Raw genomic sequence first — 18485 nt, forward strand, 5'->3', positions numbered from 1 at the left:
AAGGTGCTTTGGGGTGGGGGGGGCCGCGCGGCCCCCCTTCCCCAAGGCACCCCCCATGTTGAGGGCACGCGGCCTGGTACGGCTCAGTGGGGGGGGGGGGGGGGCGCTCGCTCGCCCCTCCTTTCCTGGCCGGCCGGGTAGCATGCTCGGACAAGGGTCTGTTGTGGACTTTGGGGGGACCCCCACGCCGATTTTTTTCGGCGTTGGGGTTCCCCTTTAAGTCCATACCAGGCGGCGGGGCCAGCGACGTCTCCTTCGCGGACCCCGCCTACCTGGAGACCCACTCAAAATGAGCGGACTTTTCTCCGCGTGTGTGGGCGAGTCCGTTCATTTCAAAAGTAGGGCGGATAGTACGGCGGACTTAGTACGCCGTATTAGTCCGCTGAAAAAGTGCCGTGTGTGGGCAAGTAGCCCGTTCGGAAAGTCCGACGGACAATCTGGCGGAAAGTCCGACGGACAATCTGGCGGAAAGTCCGACGGACAGTCTGGCGGAAAGTCCGCCAGACTAAGTACGTCGGACAGACGGCTACGTGTGTACGCGGCTTTAGAAAACCTAGGATGCTTGATAAATATAGAAAAATCCAACTTAAAACCCACTCAACAGATGGCGTACCTGGGATATATAATGGACAAACAAGATATATGGGGGGCACACCCTAAAAAAATGCATAAAGATGGAGCTGCCATAAGACCATACAACAGAACAAAAATATTACAGCGCACACATGCAAAACTAACATTTACCTCCAGCAAGGCTTTTTAAAAACACCTAGACATTTTCAAATAACATTATCAAAAAATATGGGGATTTGGTCACACCATATTGCTATATGGTGCTTAAGCCCACTTACTGCGACAAAGTAACCCATGATTAGTGGGTCCTACACTATCCATAGATTGGGAGATCCTGCTTCTCTGAACCATGGGAGCCATACACTCCTCTATATGGGAGAACATGAGGTCTCCACCCATGACACAGGTGGTCACTAATAGACTCAGCTCAACAAAGAGTGTTCCTACACAAAGAAGTTAGAAAAAATCTACCATGTGCTATAAGACAGATAATATCAACGCTGGGATTACTAACTTCTGCGATCCCATCGGTACAATGGGCAAGCCTGCATTTTCGCCCACTGCAGAGGTTCCTATTAAAAATATGGGATCACAGGCAGGAGTCTTTAGACACAAAAGTTTCTAATACCAGCAAAGGTAAAACGAACCCTATGGCGGTGGAGGAGAACAGGAAATGTGAACAAAAGATTGCTGTGGGGCCTACTCATTTCCCGAATCTTAACCACAGGCGCAAGTGGCGTAGGGTGGGGAGCACATCTAGGGTCCCAGATAACACAAGGAACTTGGGAGAAGGAAGAAACAATGAGATCATCCAACTGGAAGGAATTTAAGGCATTATGGTTTTCACTTCAAACCTTCCAGAGAGAGTTGAGAGGACATCAATTGCATGTCATGTCCGAAAATTCATCAGTAATCACCTACATAAACAAACGGGGGAACAAGAAGCGGAACCCTGTGGAGCAGAGGAAATCTTGAACTGGGGAGAAGAAAACACACTCCTTGTTGTCAGTAGTCCACTTAAAGGGGGATTTAAAGTGGAAGTAAACTCCCCTATTGTTTTCAGTCAAGGAAGGGTTTACTTCGATGGGTTTATTTCCACTTTAAACAAAGTGGCAGATTTCCTCAGCAGGAAGAAAGTGAGAGAAGGCGACTGGGTATTCATAACCAATAAACAGAGTATGTATAAACATATATGAGCAGATTACTCGAAAATTGGTAACACCCCAGGTGGACTTATTTGCCTCGAAAGAAAGCAGAAAAGTCTGAGCGTTCTTCTCCCTTAAAAGAGAGGATGGAGCGCTCGGTGTAGATGCGTTAACACAGAGGTGGGCATTAAACAAATATTATGCCTTTCCCCCACCAGTACTACTACCAGCGATAATAAGAAAATTCCGTACAGAGAACACAGCACTAATTCTCATAGCACCTCACTGGCCCAGGAGACCGCGGTTCTCTATGCTCAAAGAACTTGCGGTAGAGCCCCCCCCCCCCCCCCAATCCAGGAACATCTACTCTCCCAGGGCCCAATATACTGTCCCCAAGTGGATAGCTAGAACTTGGCCGCCTGGTATCTGAGGAGTAACTGCTGGAAGAAAAAGGGTTCTCAAGCCCTTTAATAGATACACTGCTGAAACGCAGGAAGGTTGAGACAACGTAACATCTACCAGACATTATGGAAGTGTTTTATCAGATGGTGCACAGAAAACAACTACAAAGCAGAAAGCTCAGTGGCAGTCTTAGCCCTTGTACACACGATCGGAAATTCAGACGGAATGTGTCCGATCGGAGCGTTTTGTCGGATATTCTGACTGTGTGTGGTCTGCATCGGACTGTTTCCGTCGGAATATCCGTCGGACCAAATTTTCCAACTTGCCGGAAATATTTTCCGACAAAATGCTCCGATAGGACATACTCCGATCATGTGTAGAGAATTCCGATCGGACAAAGTGCCACGCATGCTCAGATCAAATTCCTACACCAAAGCTATTGGCTACTAGCCTGAACAATAACGTCATCACGTTCTGAACAATCGGATTTTCCGACAACTTCGTCCGACCGTGTGTATGCAACAGTTTCGGACAAAATCCAACGGATTTGGTTGTCGGAATCTCCGACCGTGTGTACAAGGGCTAAGAGTTTCTACAGAGCAGTGTAGATAAAGGACTAAGCCTTAGTACATTAAAGAGTCAAGTGTCAGCACTTTCAGTTTACCAGGAAAGAAGATTAGCATCCAATCCATGGATAATCAGACTCTTTAGATCATTGAGCAGACAGAGACCGATACAGAGTACAGTCTTTCCAAAGTAAGACCAGTCATTGGTGCTGCAAACTATGACAACAGACCCCTTTGAACCACAAGGAAATGCAGCCTGAAGATGCTGACGCTTAAAGCAATCTTCTTGATAGCAATTACTACAGCCAAAAGAGTCAGTGAGATGGAGGTCCTATCAATCAGATCCCCCTTTTATCAGATTTTCCCAGACCGCATAATCTTTAAAATGGATCCGAGATTTCTGCCTAAAGTGGCCTCGAGATTTCATAGAGGACAAGAAATTGTGTTACCATCCTTTGTCCAAATCCTTCTAAGGAACAAGAAATAAAGTTTCATAATTTAGACGTCAGGAGATGCGTCTCATGCCGTGTACACACGACCGGACTTTCCGGCAGACTAGGTGCTATGGAATCAGTCCGTCGGACAATCCGATTGTGTGTGGGCTAATCCGATCGTTTTTCATAAAAAATATAAAAAAATCAGACGGACCTAGAAGAAGAACAGGTTTCAAATCTGTCCGACGGAATCAATTCTTATCGGGAAAACCATTCGTCTGTGTGCTGGTCCGACGGACCAAATACGACGCAAGGGAAGCTACTGGCTATTGAACTTCCTTTTTTAGTCCCGTCTTACGTCATCACATTCAAAACTAACGGACTTACGAACGGACTTAGTCCATTCGTGTGTGGACAAGTCCATTCGTTTGGCAGGTCCATCAGAACTCTGCCAAAAGTCAATTGGGAAGACCGTCGGACCTAGTCTGCTGGAATGTCCGGTCGTATGTACGCAGCATTACATTTATTTAGAGGTAACAAAAACTCTTAGGAAGATGGATTCCTTATTTATTTTATTTTCTGGGGCTAAGAAACGGCACAAGGCCTCAAAATGCACCATAGCTAGATGGCTAAGAGAGGCCATTGGACAGGCTTATAAGTTGGGAGGCATGCAGATTCCAGAGGGTATCAGGGCACACTCCATGAGGTCAATGGCAGCGTCGCAGGCAGAGAGAGCTGGAGCAACGCCAGAACAGATTTGTAAAGCGGCAACATAGTCCAGCTTTGCCACATTTGTAAGACACTATAGAGTGGATCTTTGGTCGGTTAAAGATCAGACCTTCGGACGCAAGGTCTTACAAGCCGTGGTCCCGCCCTAGGGGTAAGTGCTCGTTTATCCTCTCAGGTGGCTGTGCTGAAAGACTATTAGGGGAAAAAACAAAGTTACTTACTGGTAACGTTCTTTCCTGGAATCTTTCAGGACAGCTGGGTACCCACCCAAATGTATATGAAAAAACAAGATTTCCTTACAGGAAATGTAATATAGTTGACTATGTGCATCATATGCTCCTGTGTCTCCCCAATGGTCTGGAGGTGCTCTTACGTACAAATACTGCAGCTGCTGACTTTTAAAATAAGGACACTTACACGCCCAGCGCGCCCACGATGTCGGCACCCCGAAGCCGATCTCTCGAATCAGGAAGTGGAACCTTGCGGCTTCACGTCCCGGTTCCCTACTGCGCATGCGCGAGTCGCTCTATGCAAGAAGGATGGTCCCCGCTGTCTCTGGGATCCGTGTGTTTCCCAGCAGACAGCGAGGGACCCACAGGAAGTGGCGTAAATATCCACAGATTCTGCGGATATCTATGCCAGAAGTGGGTTCAAATACCTGTACTATACAGGTATCTGCACCCCCCTCCCCCCTGAAAGGTGCCAATTGTGGCGCCGTAGGGGGGGAAGGTTCCAATGAGCGGAAGCTCCACTTTAGGGTGGAGCTCCGCTTTAAGAACTGAGGAGCCAGCCGGGGAGGAGGAAATTTATAGAAAGCTGGTGCTGTGTTTCCTTCAGAGGGGAGGAGCCAAGGTCTCTCAGGTGGCTGTCCTGAAAGACTCCGGGAAAAAACGTTACCGGTAAGTTACTTTTGTTTTTCTCTCCGATAATCTTCCTTCTCTGTGCTGCAGACACAATTTATGTATCTAGACTGGATTTATGGAGATTCTGGGGTTCAGCTGGCAGAAAAATGTTCATTTTCACCGTAGATGTCACTAAACCTAGGCACATGTGGCATGCACTTTGCATTCCCTTCCCTATGCCCGTGTCTAGTAAGATCTCAGACAGAAAAATTCTCCCAGGGTTACATGCACTGTTTAAGTATATATAAAGGAATTGCGCAATCCTAAACAATATGAACTTCCAAATCGCTGTGAAAACCAGAAGAGGTGATTAAACAATAAAAGCAACCAGTGAACAAATAATAATCAAAAATGTAAGAAAAAACCTTTAATTTTAAAGTCTAAACAAAATCAATTAACATAAATGTAAATACAGTGAGTGCCCATGTATAATTCCAGTGCAACGCATGGATATCCACTATATTCAGCGGTAGGCTCTTTTACATCCCAACAGAGAAAGATTAAAACCATTGACCTCTTACCAGACAAGATGGAGCCCAGATTGTAGGGACCAGACACGCTTGATTAAGACAGTAATCACCTGCAATATTCCACTCTGTCGGCTCCAAGGATAAAACTCTTCCGCCAGCTGTTACTATTGAGAGCAAGCAACGATTTTCAAGCAATTTCCAAAGCTTCCAATTGATCGGCTATATTCCTGTCCAGCATATGTGATAATTCAAAGATGAAGAAGCTTCATAGTGCAATAGAAATTATTATTTTATTCCAAGTATTGACCAAACGAAGAAATCCATACAAACACAGCCGAGGATTTTCAAACTGCAGGCTGGTGCGTGGTGACGTCACAGAAAGTCTCTCCACCCCAACGCGTTTCCCTGTAAGAATTATCAACTGGGAACGGAGTTCAGTCCGTGCTTCTTACAGGAAATCATTCCTTGTTCTCTGGTGGATCAATTGTAAGGAGAGTTTTAACATTGGAGCCGACAGAGTGGAATACCGCAGGTGATTACTGTGTTAATCGACCGTGTCTGATCCCTACAATCTGGGCTCCATCTTGTCTGGTAAGAGGCCAATTGATTTAATCTTTTTCCGTTGGGATATAAAAGAGCCTACCACTGAATATAGTGGATATCCATGCGTTGCACTGGAATTTATACATGGACACTCACCAGATTTGAATGGGTAACCAGCTAACACTCACCAGATTTAAATTTATATTAATTTTAAAGTTTAAAAAAAGTTTTTCTTCTTTTTTTGATTATTATTTTTTTCAATTATCTTTTTCACTGGTTGCTTTATTGTTTATTACCTCTTCTGGTTTTCACTGTGATTTTGAAGTTTTATATGGTTTAGGATTGCGCAATTCCTTTTATATACAGGTAGTCCCCGAGTTCTGAACACAATAGGGACTATAGGTTTGTTCGTAAGTCGAAGTGTTCCGTGAGTCGCAACACTGCATTCGTAAGTGTAACTGCCGCCTGTGCATGGATGTGGGATGTTCCGGGCGCTTGTTATGTTATCTGGGGGCGTAGTACGGCAGTGTGAGATGTGTCCGGAGGTGCTCGAAATGTATCCAGGACCAACATGGAGCACAAGTGGCCAGCATTTGAGGCCGTTCGTAAGTAGGAGTCGTTCGTAACTCCGGTGTTCGTAACTCAGGGACTGCCTGTGTACAAGGGACTGCCTTGTTGAATTGAGTATTTAATTCTTTAGAGTAGCGGCACCTACACATATATATATTTATTCATTTTTATCCAACAATTTTTTTTAAATCATTTATCGCTTCACTATTTTTGGTAAGCGCAGAATATTTAATTTATATATTACTTGCTCTATTATTTGCTGGCTGTGCCGGGTGGAGGGATATGTCTGTATAGTCTCAGACCCAAGTCACTGAGTGCAGTCTCAGGAGATGGGAGGCAGCGGTGTGGGACCTCTGCAACTTGTCTCATGTAATCATTTCATCTTCCACTGATTACTGAATACCAATATTATGAGTCCTGATCCTTACACTGTATACTTTATATTCTACATTACATACTCCTGACCCCTGCACTATATACTCTATGTTGTACATTACATCATTCTGATACTATATAGTCCTATCTGTTGTATCTTATACAATATGTTGTACATTACATAGTCCTGACTTCTGCTCTCTCCCCTCCCCCCACTGCTATATATACACATAATATGTATTCTCTTTTGTTACACCCATTTCCTACCAGCTGGACATTTTATATCTGATGATGTGATTGGAGGACAGACTTTTACATGGTGATAATAATGTGATAACATCCTCAAACTTTGGAACCTTAAACGGAAAGTGATAATGAGGGAGGGGTCAATAACCCAATGATGGGGGACTTCAGGATCAGTCCAGTCTTCATCTTGGATGTTCTCCCCCATCCTCACTCTCTGACCTCTGGTGGGGCTCACCCCCGCTGTTATTCATGACTAAATCATGGACTAAATAATGAAGGTCAGGACTTCTTGTGTTGGGAAGATGGCAATGAGTGATAGAGGGGGAGGGGACACTCGTCCTATAATCCCCTCATCACTGTCACTCCTATAAAAGACAGTTCTCGTTGTTTCCTCCCTCTCTGACTAAGGTCCATGAATAAAGAAATGATCTGGTAGGAGATCAGAGGACCCATTTACTAGTTACCTTGAGGGGGGAATTGTAATATCCTCAGAGACAAAGCTGCCTGATGTGGGCGGAGTCCTGGTTTAGGGGAACCAATCTGCTCAAGTCTAGTAATAATCTTTTTATTTCTATTTTAGTAGATGGACGGGAGATGAGGAAAACCTCAGAGGATTGTCTCACTTTGTCTCCAGACTGTAAAGTAGAAGATGAGGACATCACACAGTATAGTCCAGGAGAAAACCCGACTACCTCAAATGTCCATCCGGCACCACACAGTGTAGATGGACCATCGTATTCCTCTTATCCTGAGGAACCTCAGACTGTGAGGGACGGGGCCGTCCTTCCAACAGAGAAGAGCTTTTCCTGTACTGAGTGCGGGAAGTGTTTCTGTTATAAATCTGAACTTACTGCGCATAAAAGATCTCACACAGGGGAGAAGCCGTTTTCCTGTCCTGAGTGTGGGAAATGTTTTTCACAGAAGTCCAATCTTTACAAACATCAGAGATCTCACACTGGGGAGAAGCCATATTCTTGTACTGAGTGCGGGAAGTGTTTTCGTTATAAAGCTGAACTTATTGTGCATAAAAGATCTCACACGGGAGAGAAGCCGTATTCCTGTCCTGAGTGCCGGAAATGTTTTTCAGAAAAGTCCCATCTTTCCAGACATCAGAGATCTCACACGGGGGAGAAGCCGTATTCATGTTCTGAGTGCGGCAAATGTTTTTCAATGAAGTGCCATCTTTACACACATCAGAGATTGCACACAGGGGAAAAGCCGTATTCCTGTCCTGAGTGTGGGAAATGTTTTTCAGATAAGTCCGCTCTTTACAGACATCAGAGATCTCACACAGACGAGATGCTATATTCCTGTTCTGAGTGCGGGAAATTTTTCCATTCTGAATCTTATCTTAATATGCATAAAAGGTCTCACACAGGAGAGAAACCGTATCCTTGTCCTGAGTGTGGGAAAAGTTTTTCATATAAGTCCAGTCTTTACACACATCAGAGATCTCACACGGGGGAAAATCTGTATCCTTGTTCTGAGTGCGGGAAATGTTTTTCACAGAAGTCCAGTCTTTATACACATCAGAGATCTCACACGGGAGAAAAGCCGTATTCCTGTCCCGAGTGTGGGAAATGTTTTTCAGACAAGTCCGCTCTTTACAGACATCAGAGATTTCACACAGGGGAGATGCCATATTCCTGTTCTGAGTGCGGAAAATGTTTCCATTCTGAATCTTCTCTTAATATGCATAAAAGGTCTCACACAGGAGAGAAGCCATATCCTTGTCCTGAGTGTGGGAAATGTTTTTCACAGAAGTCCAGTCTTTACACACATCAGAGATCTCACACGGGGGAAAAGCTGTACCCTTGTCCTCAGTGCGGGAAATGTTTTTCACAGAAGTCCAGTCTTTACACACATCAGAGATCTCACACGGGGGAGAAACCACATTGCTGTCCTGAGTGTGAGAAATGTTTTTCACGGAAGTCCAGTTTTTCCATACATCAGAGATCTCACACGGGGGAGAAGCCGTATTCCTGTAATGAGTGTGGGAAATGTTTTTCACATAAGTCCAATCTTTACACCCATCAGAGATCTCATACGGGGGAGAAGCCGTATTCCTGTCCTGAGTGCGGGAAATGTTTTTCAGTGAATTCCCATCTTTACAGACATCAGAGATCTCACACGGGGGAAAAGCCGTATTCCTGTCCTGAGTGAGGGAATTGTTACTCACTGAAGTCCTGTCTTCCTGTACATAAGGGATCTCACACAAACGTTGAGGTGTATTAGTGCCTTAAGCGGTTGCCTCCCCCCTTGCAACGTCACAACCCAGCATGCACAGGTTAGTGACGTCACAAGGGGACCTACCTATATAGAGATATATAAAAACTTTCGGGACTGCCAGTGGTGGCGACGTGATTGACGATGGCTCTACATCGGGGGACATTTTTTTTTCTTAATAAAGGAATTTGACAATTTTTTGATGAATGGGTGGGGGTACAATGTACCCCATACTCACTCACATGGGTGGCTGGGATCTGGGGGCCCCCTTGTTAAATGAGGCTTCCAGATTCTGATAAGAATAAGCACCCAGACCTCCACAGGCCAGAGTTTTGGGGAAGAGACCCTTATCCCCATCCACAAGTTGCTTTGGGGCCCCCCCTGCCCCAAAGCACCCACCCCCCATGCTGAGGGCATGTGGCCTGGTATGATTCAGGAGAGGGTGGCACTCGCTCATCCCCTCCTTTCTTGGCCTGCCACCCTGCGTGCTTGGATAAGGGTCTGGTATGGATTTTGGGGGACCCCAATGCCGTTTTTATTTTTGGCATGGGGTTCCCCTTAAAATCCATATCCAACCTATAGGGCCTGCTATAGATTGGGGGGACACCCATGTTGTTTTTTTCTACTATTGTTTTACCTGCAAATGTTTTTTTTTATTCAGCTGTCAGTGGGGAAGCCTATTGACAGCTGATGACTCATCGGTTGGAAAGGATGCCACGGCTAACTTCCTGGCCCTGCTCCTTAACAACCAGCTTTTACTGCAGCCTGATTGGGCAAAGCTTTGCCCAATCAGGGTGCAGAATGCACTTAGCCTTCAAGCAGGCTTATAGGATGACAGGAGGGGGAAGACATTCCGACCACAAAATCCGTCAGATTTTTTTCCGACAGATTTTGTCCGAAACTGGTGTTGCATACACATGATTGACAAAGTTGTCAGAAAGTCTGATCGTTCGGAACGTGATGACGTTCGTTCATTACAAGGGGACTACGCTGAGGCTGCTAGCCAATAGCTTGGGTCTGGTAATTTGATCTGAGCATGCGTGGCACTTTGTCCGATCGGAATTCTCTACAAACGATCGGAAAAATTCAGATCGGATTTTGTTGTCGGAAAATTTTAGATCCTGCTCTCAAATTTTTTCCGTCTGACTTTCCAACTGCAAAAGTCTGCTAGAGCCCACATACGATCAGATTTTCCAGCAATATAATCCGATCGGACCTTTTCCGTCAGAATTTCCGACCGTGTGTACGGGTATAAGAACAATGAGACATGGAAAGGAAATGTTTGCCCTTTAAATACAACTGATCCCTGCGAGCCATAGAGAGCCCTGAACAGGCTGACTCCGGACCGCCAAGCGATATGTCCAGCTGAGACAATCTGTGCATGGATATTTCATCTCATCTGCTATGTGCCATAAACTGTGAGTTGGTTGCCAAAAGCTTGAATGACGAGCGAGACATCTGAGACACTCGAGTGGAGATAACCTGAGCATGGACCTTCCATCTTATCTGCTACTAATTGTGAGTCAGCTATATGCCAAATCACCATCTACAGCTGTGACTACGGAGTGTATGAGCACAACTAGACTGTATTGCAATTGGAGGTGAGGATCGGAGCTGAGGGATCCAGCTATCACCACCCCAACATCTCAATCTTTGCTTTTCTTGACATTCGCTACAGTAATGGATCTGTGCATAATACCAATGACACCGTCCTTGTTGTGGAGTTCACATACAAGACCAGACTACACTGATATCGACTGCAGCTGAAGGAGAGAGTTGTTTTCTTTCAACAGCTGATCTGGGCTGGTGTCACAGCCAAGGATTTCAATTGTCTTCTTCATATTGGATGTTTTTTTTTTTTTTCTACTTCACAGGGCATGCTCTCATTGGTCAGTCCCTACCTGCATCTATTTAAAGAGGGTTTGGTCTTACATACTGTATATCCTTACATTGGATGATTGCACAGATGCCTTTTTTTCCCTCATATTGATACTCCTCTTTGAGTGGACGATCCACTCTCTATGTGTGGTGCTCTTCGATCAACCTCTTTACTTTTGAGGGATCGATATTGCTCTTAATGAGCTTATCTCCCTGTTGATCGTGTGGTCGCACAGTGGATAGAGAATATTCCATCAGCTCACACGAGTCTGTTCTGCTTGGCTCTGTATGTGTTATATTTTAATGATACAATAACAACGTTGTTGTTTGCAGTGTTTGGTGGAGGTTTTGAACTGACTGCTTTTGTCTTTTTGTAACCAATGTTTTATGTCCAATAAACTATATATATATATATATATATATATATATATATATATAAATAATATAGTATACTGTCAGGGGTGTCTGTATACCAATCTTTTGGGAATCTGCCCACCTTTTTTCACTGTGCAGCACGCATTGCAGGGCGTTCGGTGGAGCGAACACCCTGCAAGTTCGGATGTTCCTCGAAAGGGGCAAACAGCCAATGTTCAGCCTGAACTCCATGCTCAGGACAAATGAGTAGCCCAACACTACATGTGAAATCACTACCAGCTGTCCATATCTAGAAGTGAATATCCTCATGTACCCTATTCAACCACCCAAGCCCCAAATTACATATCTTTCTCCTTCCCCCACGCTGCTCCTCTCCACTCTGCTTGATTGCCCTGTATCCCTCTTCGTCCATCATTCCCCTCTTCAACCCCCTTTCCTCTCTTCACTCAACTGTCTCCATCTTCATCCTGCTATTCTCCTCCCTTCCCCATCTTCATCCTCCTATTCTCCCTTCCCCAGCTTCATGCTCCTATCCTCCTCCCTTCCCCATCTTCACCCTCCTATCATCCACCCTTCCCCATCTTCACCTTCCTATCATCCTCCCTCCCCCATCTTCACCCTCCTTTCTCCTTCCCTCCCCCATCTTTATCCTCCTCCCTTCACCCTCCTATCCTCCCTTCCCCATATTAACCCTCCTATCCTCCTCCCTTCCCCATCTTAACCCTCCTATCCTCCCTTCCCCATCTTCACCCTTCTATCCTCCTCCATTACCCATCTTCACCCTCCTATCCTCCTTCCCTTCCCCATCTTCATGCTCCTTTCTCCCTCCCCATCTTTATCCTCCTCCCTTCCCCATCTTCACCCTCCTATCCTCCTTCCTTCCCCATCTTTACCCTCCCTTCCCCATCTTCACCCTCTCTTCCCCATCTCCATCCTCCTCCCTTCCCACCTTCACCTTCCTATTCTCCTCCCTTCCCCATCCTCACCCTTCTATCCTCCGCCCTTCCCCATCCTCACCCTTCTATCATCCTCCCTTCCCCATCCTCACCCTTCTATCCTCCTCCCTTCCCCACCTTCACCCTCCTATACTTATCTAAATCATCAACAAACAGGTGCTCACCATGAAAGGGGATTCCAGCCAGCAATTTCTTGCAAGGTAATTGAGCCAACCGATTTTTTAACCACAAGATTATGTGCATATGTACTGACAGGAGAGCTACACGTGACATCTGTTGTATTGATTCCTTAAAGGCATCCACTGTAAAGCACAAGGCACAGCAGGCTACGCAGCAGATCTGGCGAGTACAAAAAAGCCTTTAGTAATAATTCTATTTTTTTTATCAGCTGGATCCCTAAACACTTGGGCATTGTCTACTGGACAATAGTGTTGGTTCAAACACCCCCTGGTTCAGATTCACACCAGAACTCTGGAACATGGAAATTTGGACCTGAGCTGCAAACCCAATTAAAGTCTATGGGACCTGAACTTGAAAAATCTAAAGTGTCCATTTTGAAGGCTTATATGCAAGTTAGTGGACATAAAAAGGGTATGGGGGGGACCCTGGTACTGCCCTGGGGGACATGTATAAATATAAACAAAAAAGAAAAAAAGATCACTTTTTATGCTTAAACTAAAACAATAAAAATGAAAGACTTAGACTTAGATTTACCGGTGACAGTATTTCTAAGAGCCTTTCAGGACAACCTTGGAGAGAGCGCAGCTTCGCCCATTTTCCAGGAAACACGTGCAGCCTTTAAATCCCTCCTCTTCCACCATGGCTTCAGTTATTGTATGGTCTCCGACATACTGGAAAACAAAGCACAAACAACCATGATAGACACTTAAAACCAATTGTGAGGGGGTTCGCTCGGTAGCGGGTGGGTGTGACCCCCTGGATGGGTTCACAACACAAAGTCAGGCACAGCAGACAGCGGTGTAGGTGCAAAAAACAAAAGGTCCGGTTTATTTAGGCTACATGCAGTGATACATATAACAGCCAAACAAAATAAAACAAGAAAATAAATCCTGGTCAGCTTGACCTCTAACTACACACGTAGACTCCCTGTCTAACAACCAACTGGGTGCAGCCTTGTGCTGCCCCAGTCCCTGTCTCTATTGTAGGGGTTTGCCACACAGGCGTTAACTCACCGCACAGAACAGATCTCAGACTCCCCAGTCTATACACACAAAACTGGTTCCAGGATGGAGCATCTCCCTATGCATTCTGGGGTTTTTTGTAGAGGTCTTAATGAGCCCACTTACTTCAGCTGGGCTCATTAACTCTTCCCCTCTAATTGTAAAAGTCTGCATAAAGCCTGAATCTAGGACACACATATTTCCCATCCTGAATACAACCAGGTGATTTTACCTGCGTGCTGCCACATACCCCCCCTCTTGTTTCAACCTTGGGGTTGTAACACAAGCAGCCAGACACGCATGTATCCGAGACAAAGCATCCACATTCCCCATTTTAACACCAGGGCGATGCTTAACTGTAAAGTTAAATTCCTGTAGGGCCAGGAACCACCTATTTACCCTTCTATCGGTCTCCTTGTTTTGAGCCATCCACTTTAAAGGAGCGTGATCAGTCACCAGGTCAAAGTGCCTACCTAGCAGATAGTACCGAAGGGAATCTAGAGCCCACTTCACTGCTAAACATTCCTTCTCAATCGTGGAGTAATTTACCTCATGGGACTTCAACTTCCTGCTGAGGTAAATGACTGGGTGCCCTTCCCCGTTCCAGACCTGGGATAACACTGCTCCTAACCCAACGTCTGATGCATCAGTTTGTACAACAAAGTCCTTAGAGAAGTCTGGTGAGTACAACACTGGCTGGCTACATAAGGCTGTTTTTAAGGACTGAAATGCTTCCTCAGCCTCTGGGGACCATTTAACCATAACCGACTCTTTCCCTTTTGTCAGGTTGGTGAGGGGCACCGCCTGAGAAGCAAAATGGGGAATGAATCGTCGATAATAGCCAGCGATTCCCAGAAAGGCTCGTACCTGTTTCTTGCTGTTGGGACGCGGCCAACTCTGTATGGCCTCGACTTTATTGACTTGGGGTTTTATCACCCCCCTCCCAATAGTGTACCCAAGATATTTGGCCTCCTCCTGTCCAATGGTACACTTCTTTGGATTGGCCGTAAACCCAGCTTCCCGGATAGAGTCTAGGACTGCTTGTACTTTTGGCAAATGTGAGACCCAGTCTGTGCTATGGATAATCACATCATCCAGGTAAGCTGCAGCATATTTATGATGGGGCCTCAGAATCTTATCCATTTTCCGCTGGAATGTTGCCGGTGCATTCTGTAACCCAAACGGCATTCTCTTATATTGGAATGCCCCATCTGGGGTTACAAACGCAGTTTTCTCCTTGGCCGACTCGGCCAGGGGAATTTGCCAATACCCTTTGGTGAGATCAAGAGTTGTCATATATCGGGCTGTTCCCAGCCAGTCAACCAACTCATCTATACGTGGCATGGGGTAGGTGTCAAATTTTGTAACTTTATTTAATTGTCTAAAATCGTTACAAAACCGCCAGCTCCCATCAGGTTTGGGCACTAGTACAATAGGACTGGACCAGTCACTCTGGGACTCCTCTATCACACCCAATTCCAGCATCCTTTGAACCTCCCCACGTATTGCCTCCCGTCGGGCCTCTGGTATTCTATAAGGTTTTAGTTTTACCCTTTCTCCTGGCAGGGTGATAATGTCATGCTCTACGCCAGATGTTTGTCCCGGAAGCTCAGAGAAAATCTCTTTGTTACGAAGTACAAACTCTTTAACCTCCTGTTGTTGGGATTTCGATAAGGTGCCTGCTATTCCAACCTCAGGAACTAAGCAATCAGGCTGTACTTGTGACAAAGTCTCTGCGACTAGGGATTCCCTATCCCTCCAGGCTTTCAGCAGATTGACGTGATAGATCTGCTCCGGCTTTCGCCTTCCTGGCTGTCTAACCCTGTAGTTCACCTCACTAATTTTTTCAATTACTTCATATGGACCTTGCCATTTGGCCAGAAATTTGCTTTCAACCGTAGGGACTAGCACCAAGACCCTATCCCCCGGGGAAAAAGTACGTGTCTTGGCCCCACGGTTGTACACTCTCTGCTGTGCTAACTGCGCTTGGGTTAAATGTTCCTTTACAATTGGCATTACCTGTGCAATTCTATCTTGCATCAGGGCGACATGCTCAATCACACTCCTGTGAGGAGAACTCTAATTTTCCCAAGTTTCCTTGGCGATATCCAGCAGCCCTCTTGGGTGTCTCCCATAGAGCAACTCGAAGGGTGGTACCTCCCTAATGGCAAACATCAGATAGGGTATTAGACAATCCCAATTCTTTCCATCTCTATCCACCACCTTCTTTAACATTTGTTTTAGGGTTTTGTTGAATCTTTCAACCAACCCATCTGTTTGGGGGTGATACACAGATGTACGCAATTGCTTCACTTTGTACAACTTGCATAATTCTTTCATAACCCGGGACATAAAGGGTGTACCTTGGTCCGTAAGCAGTTCCTTACAAATACCCACGCGGCTAAAAACAAGGGATAGCTCTTTGGCTATGGTTTTGGCCGAGGTATTTCGGAGAGGAATTGCTTCCGGATAACGGGTGGCATAGTCCAATATAACCAAAATGTACTGATGCCCCCTAGCAGACTTCATTATCGGACCTACCAAATCCATTGCGATCCTCTCAAAGGGGACCTCAATGATAGGAAGAGGTACCAGTGGGTTACGGAAATGTGGCATAGGTGCCGACTTCTGACACACAGGGCAGGAGGAACAATAATTTTCTATTTCCTTCATGACCCCAGGCCAATAGAATCTCTGCAATACCCTCTCTCTGGTTTTCTCTGTCCCCAGATGACCTCCCAGAATGTGTCCATGAGCCAATTCTAACACCAACTTCCTGTAAGGTTTGGGCACTACAAGTTGCTCAATGGTTTCTTCTGCCCTTTGAGCCACTCGATATAGCAGGTCCCTTTCCATAGTGAAGTAAGGATAAGGGCAAGTCTTATCTGGGTTCACTAACTCGCCATCTACTTTCACCACATTTTCCCGTGCCTTTATTAGGGTGGGGTCTTTTAACTGTTCTGTGGCAAAATTTTCCCTGTAAACCTCAAGATCCGAAAACTCCACAGACGGCATGTTTTCATCTGAGGATGTTGGCTCCTCCCCAGTTTCTCGAGTTTCCCCCGCCAATACCGACAAGGGAAATTCAGGAGAGTCCTCACCACTCCCAGAGGAATTCTGGTCATCTTCCTAGTTTATAGGGGCACCAATGGGGGCCTCAGGACAATCCCAGAGTTCCCAGAATTTTGGAAAATCCCTTCCCACAATAGCATCATGTGGTAACTGAGACACTAACCCCACCTGATGAGAGAGGTTACCTTTGGGGGTCTCAAAAAACACTGAAGTTACAGGATACTCTCGGGTGTCCCCATGCACACAAATAACAGCCACCCTGTTCTTCCCAGAGACCTCTGTAGTAACTAATTCAGCTTTTATCAATGTTACCAGACTACCTGAATCTAGCAACACATCAACATGTCTACCATTAATACACATTTTACATAAATGTTTCTCAGGTCCCCGAATGGCAGTGCATGCAACTGTCGCAAACAGCGACTGACGTCTCTCCCTTATAAAGTCACATTGCATAGGCTCATCCACAACTGGGCAATTGGCTGCAATATGTCCCTCTTGCCGGCAGCGGTAGCAAATAATTTTTTCCGCTGCCTCTTGCAGCATGGGCTTCCTGGGCTGCTCCCGCCAGACCTTAGGTAGAACTCCCACCCTCTCACTCTCTCCACCCTCACCCCTTGGAGTCATCTTACCCGCCACTGGGGATGATCTGGTCTTAGGGGGGAAAGTCCGTGAGTCCCTGGAAGAGGTGGTCAAGTTCTCTGTAGCCAAGTACCTCTCAACCAGATCCACAAGTTTATTTGCATTTTCTGGATCTCCATGGCTTACCCATTTTTGGATGGCAGTAGGAAGAGCTCTCAGAAAACGATCCATAACCACACGTTCCACAATGTTTGGTGCGGTCAAAATCTCTGGCTGCAGCCACTTCCTGCTCAGGTGAATGAGATCATACATTTGAGACCTGGGAGGTTTTCCAACCTGAAAAGTCCAGTTATGCACACGTTGAGCCCGGACTGCCAGGGTGACACCCAGCCGTGCCAATATTTCTGCTTTTAGCACCACATAGTCTTTTGCTTGGTCAGGCTCTAGGTCATAATAAGATTTCTGCGATTCCCCAGTTAACAGAGGGGCCACCAGTCCAGCCCATTGCTCCTTAGGCCACTTTTCCCTTTCAGCAGTCCTTTCAAATGTGGTCAAAAACACCTCCGGATCATCCTCTCCAGTCATTTTTGTCAGTAAACGGCTCACACCAAAGGTTGCGGTATTATTGTACCCACTTGCTTCATTGGTCTGCGGACGTTGCTGTATCAATGTCTCTATTTGCTGTTGAAAATTCTGCTCTTGCTTCTGCAACAGGTCTATGAAGCGGGCTTCAGATCGCTGCTGGGCTTGTTGCTGAGCTTCCAAACTCTGCTGTAAAGTTGCATTTGTCTGCTGCTGATTGCATTTGCCTGCTGCTGGGCTTGTTGTTGAGCTGCAAGGCTCTTTTGTAAAGCTGCATTTGTTTGCTGCTGATTTGCATTTGCTTGCTGCTGGTTTGCATTTGCTAGAGCCAGCTGTCTCAGTATCTCCTCCATGCTGGCCTTAACAAAAAAAAAAACTGCCAAAATTCTCCACCAACTGTGAGGGGGTTCGCTCGGTAGCGGGTGGGTGTGACCCCCTGGATGGGTTCACAACACAAAGTCAGGCACAGCAGACAGCGGTGTAGGTGCAAAAAACAAAAGGTCCGGTTTATTTATGCTACATGCAGTGATACATATAACAGCCAAACAAAATAAAACAAGAAAATAAATCCTGGTCAGCTTGACCTCTAACTACACACGTAGACTCCCTGTCTAACAACTGGGTGCAGCCTTGTGCTGCCCCAGTCCCTGTCTCTATTGTAGGGGTTTGCCACACAGG

General features: G+C 45.9%; 1 protein-coding gene across 1 annotated transcript in view; it reads left to right on the forward strand.

Moving 5' to 3' along the window:
* Positions 1 to 18485, forward strand: part of LOC143986898 (uncharacterized) — a 1277526-nt gene that overhangs the window by 1196684 nt on the left and 62357 nt on the right. Inside the window, 1 exon segment of the mRNA XM_077485305.1 lies at positions 7536 to 9109. Within this exon segment, the coding sequence (XP_077341431.1) occupies positions 7536 to 9109 (1574 nt within the window).

This window comes from Lithobates pipiens, unplaced genomic scaffold, assembly GCF_037356315.1.
Source record: "Lithobates pipiens isolate NorthernLeopardFrog02 unplaced genomic scaffold, aLitPip1_a1.2 Scaffold_18, whole genome shotgun sequence".
NCBI lineage: Eukaryota > Metazoa > Chordata > Amphibia > Anura > Ranidae > Lithobates > Lithobates pipiens.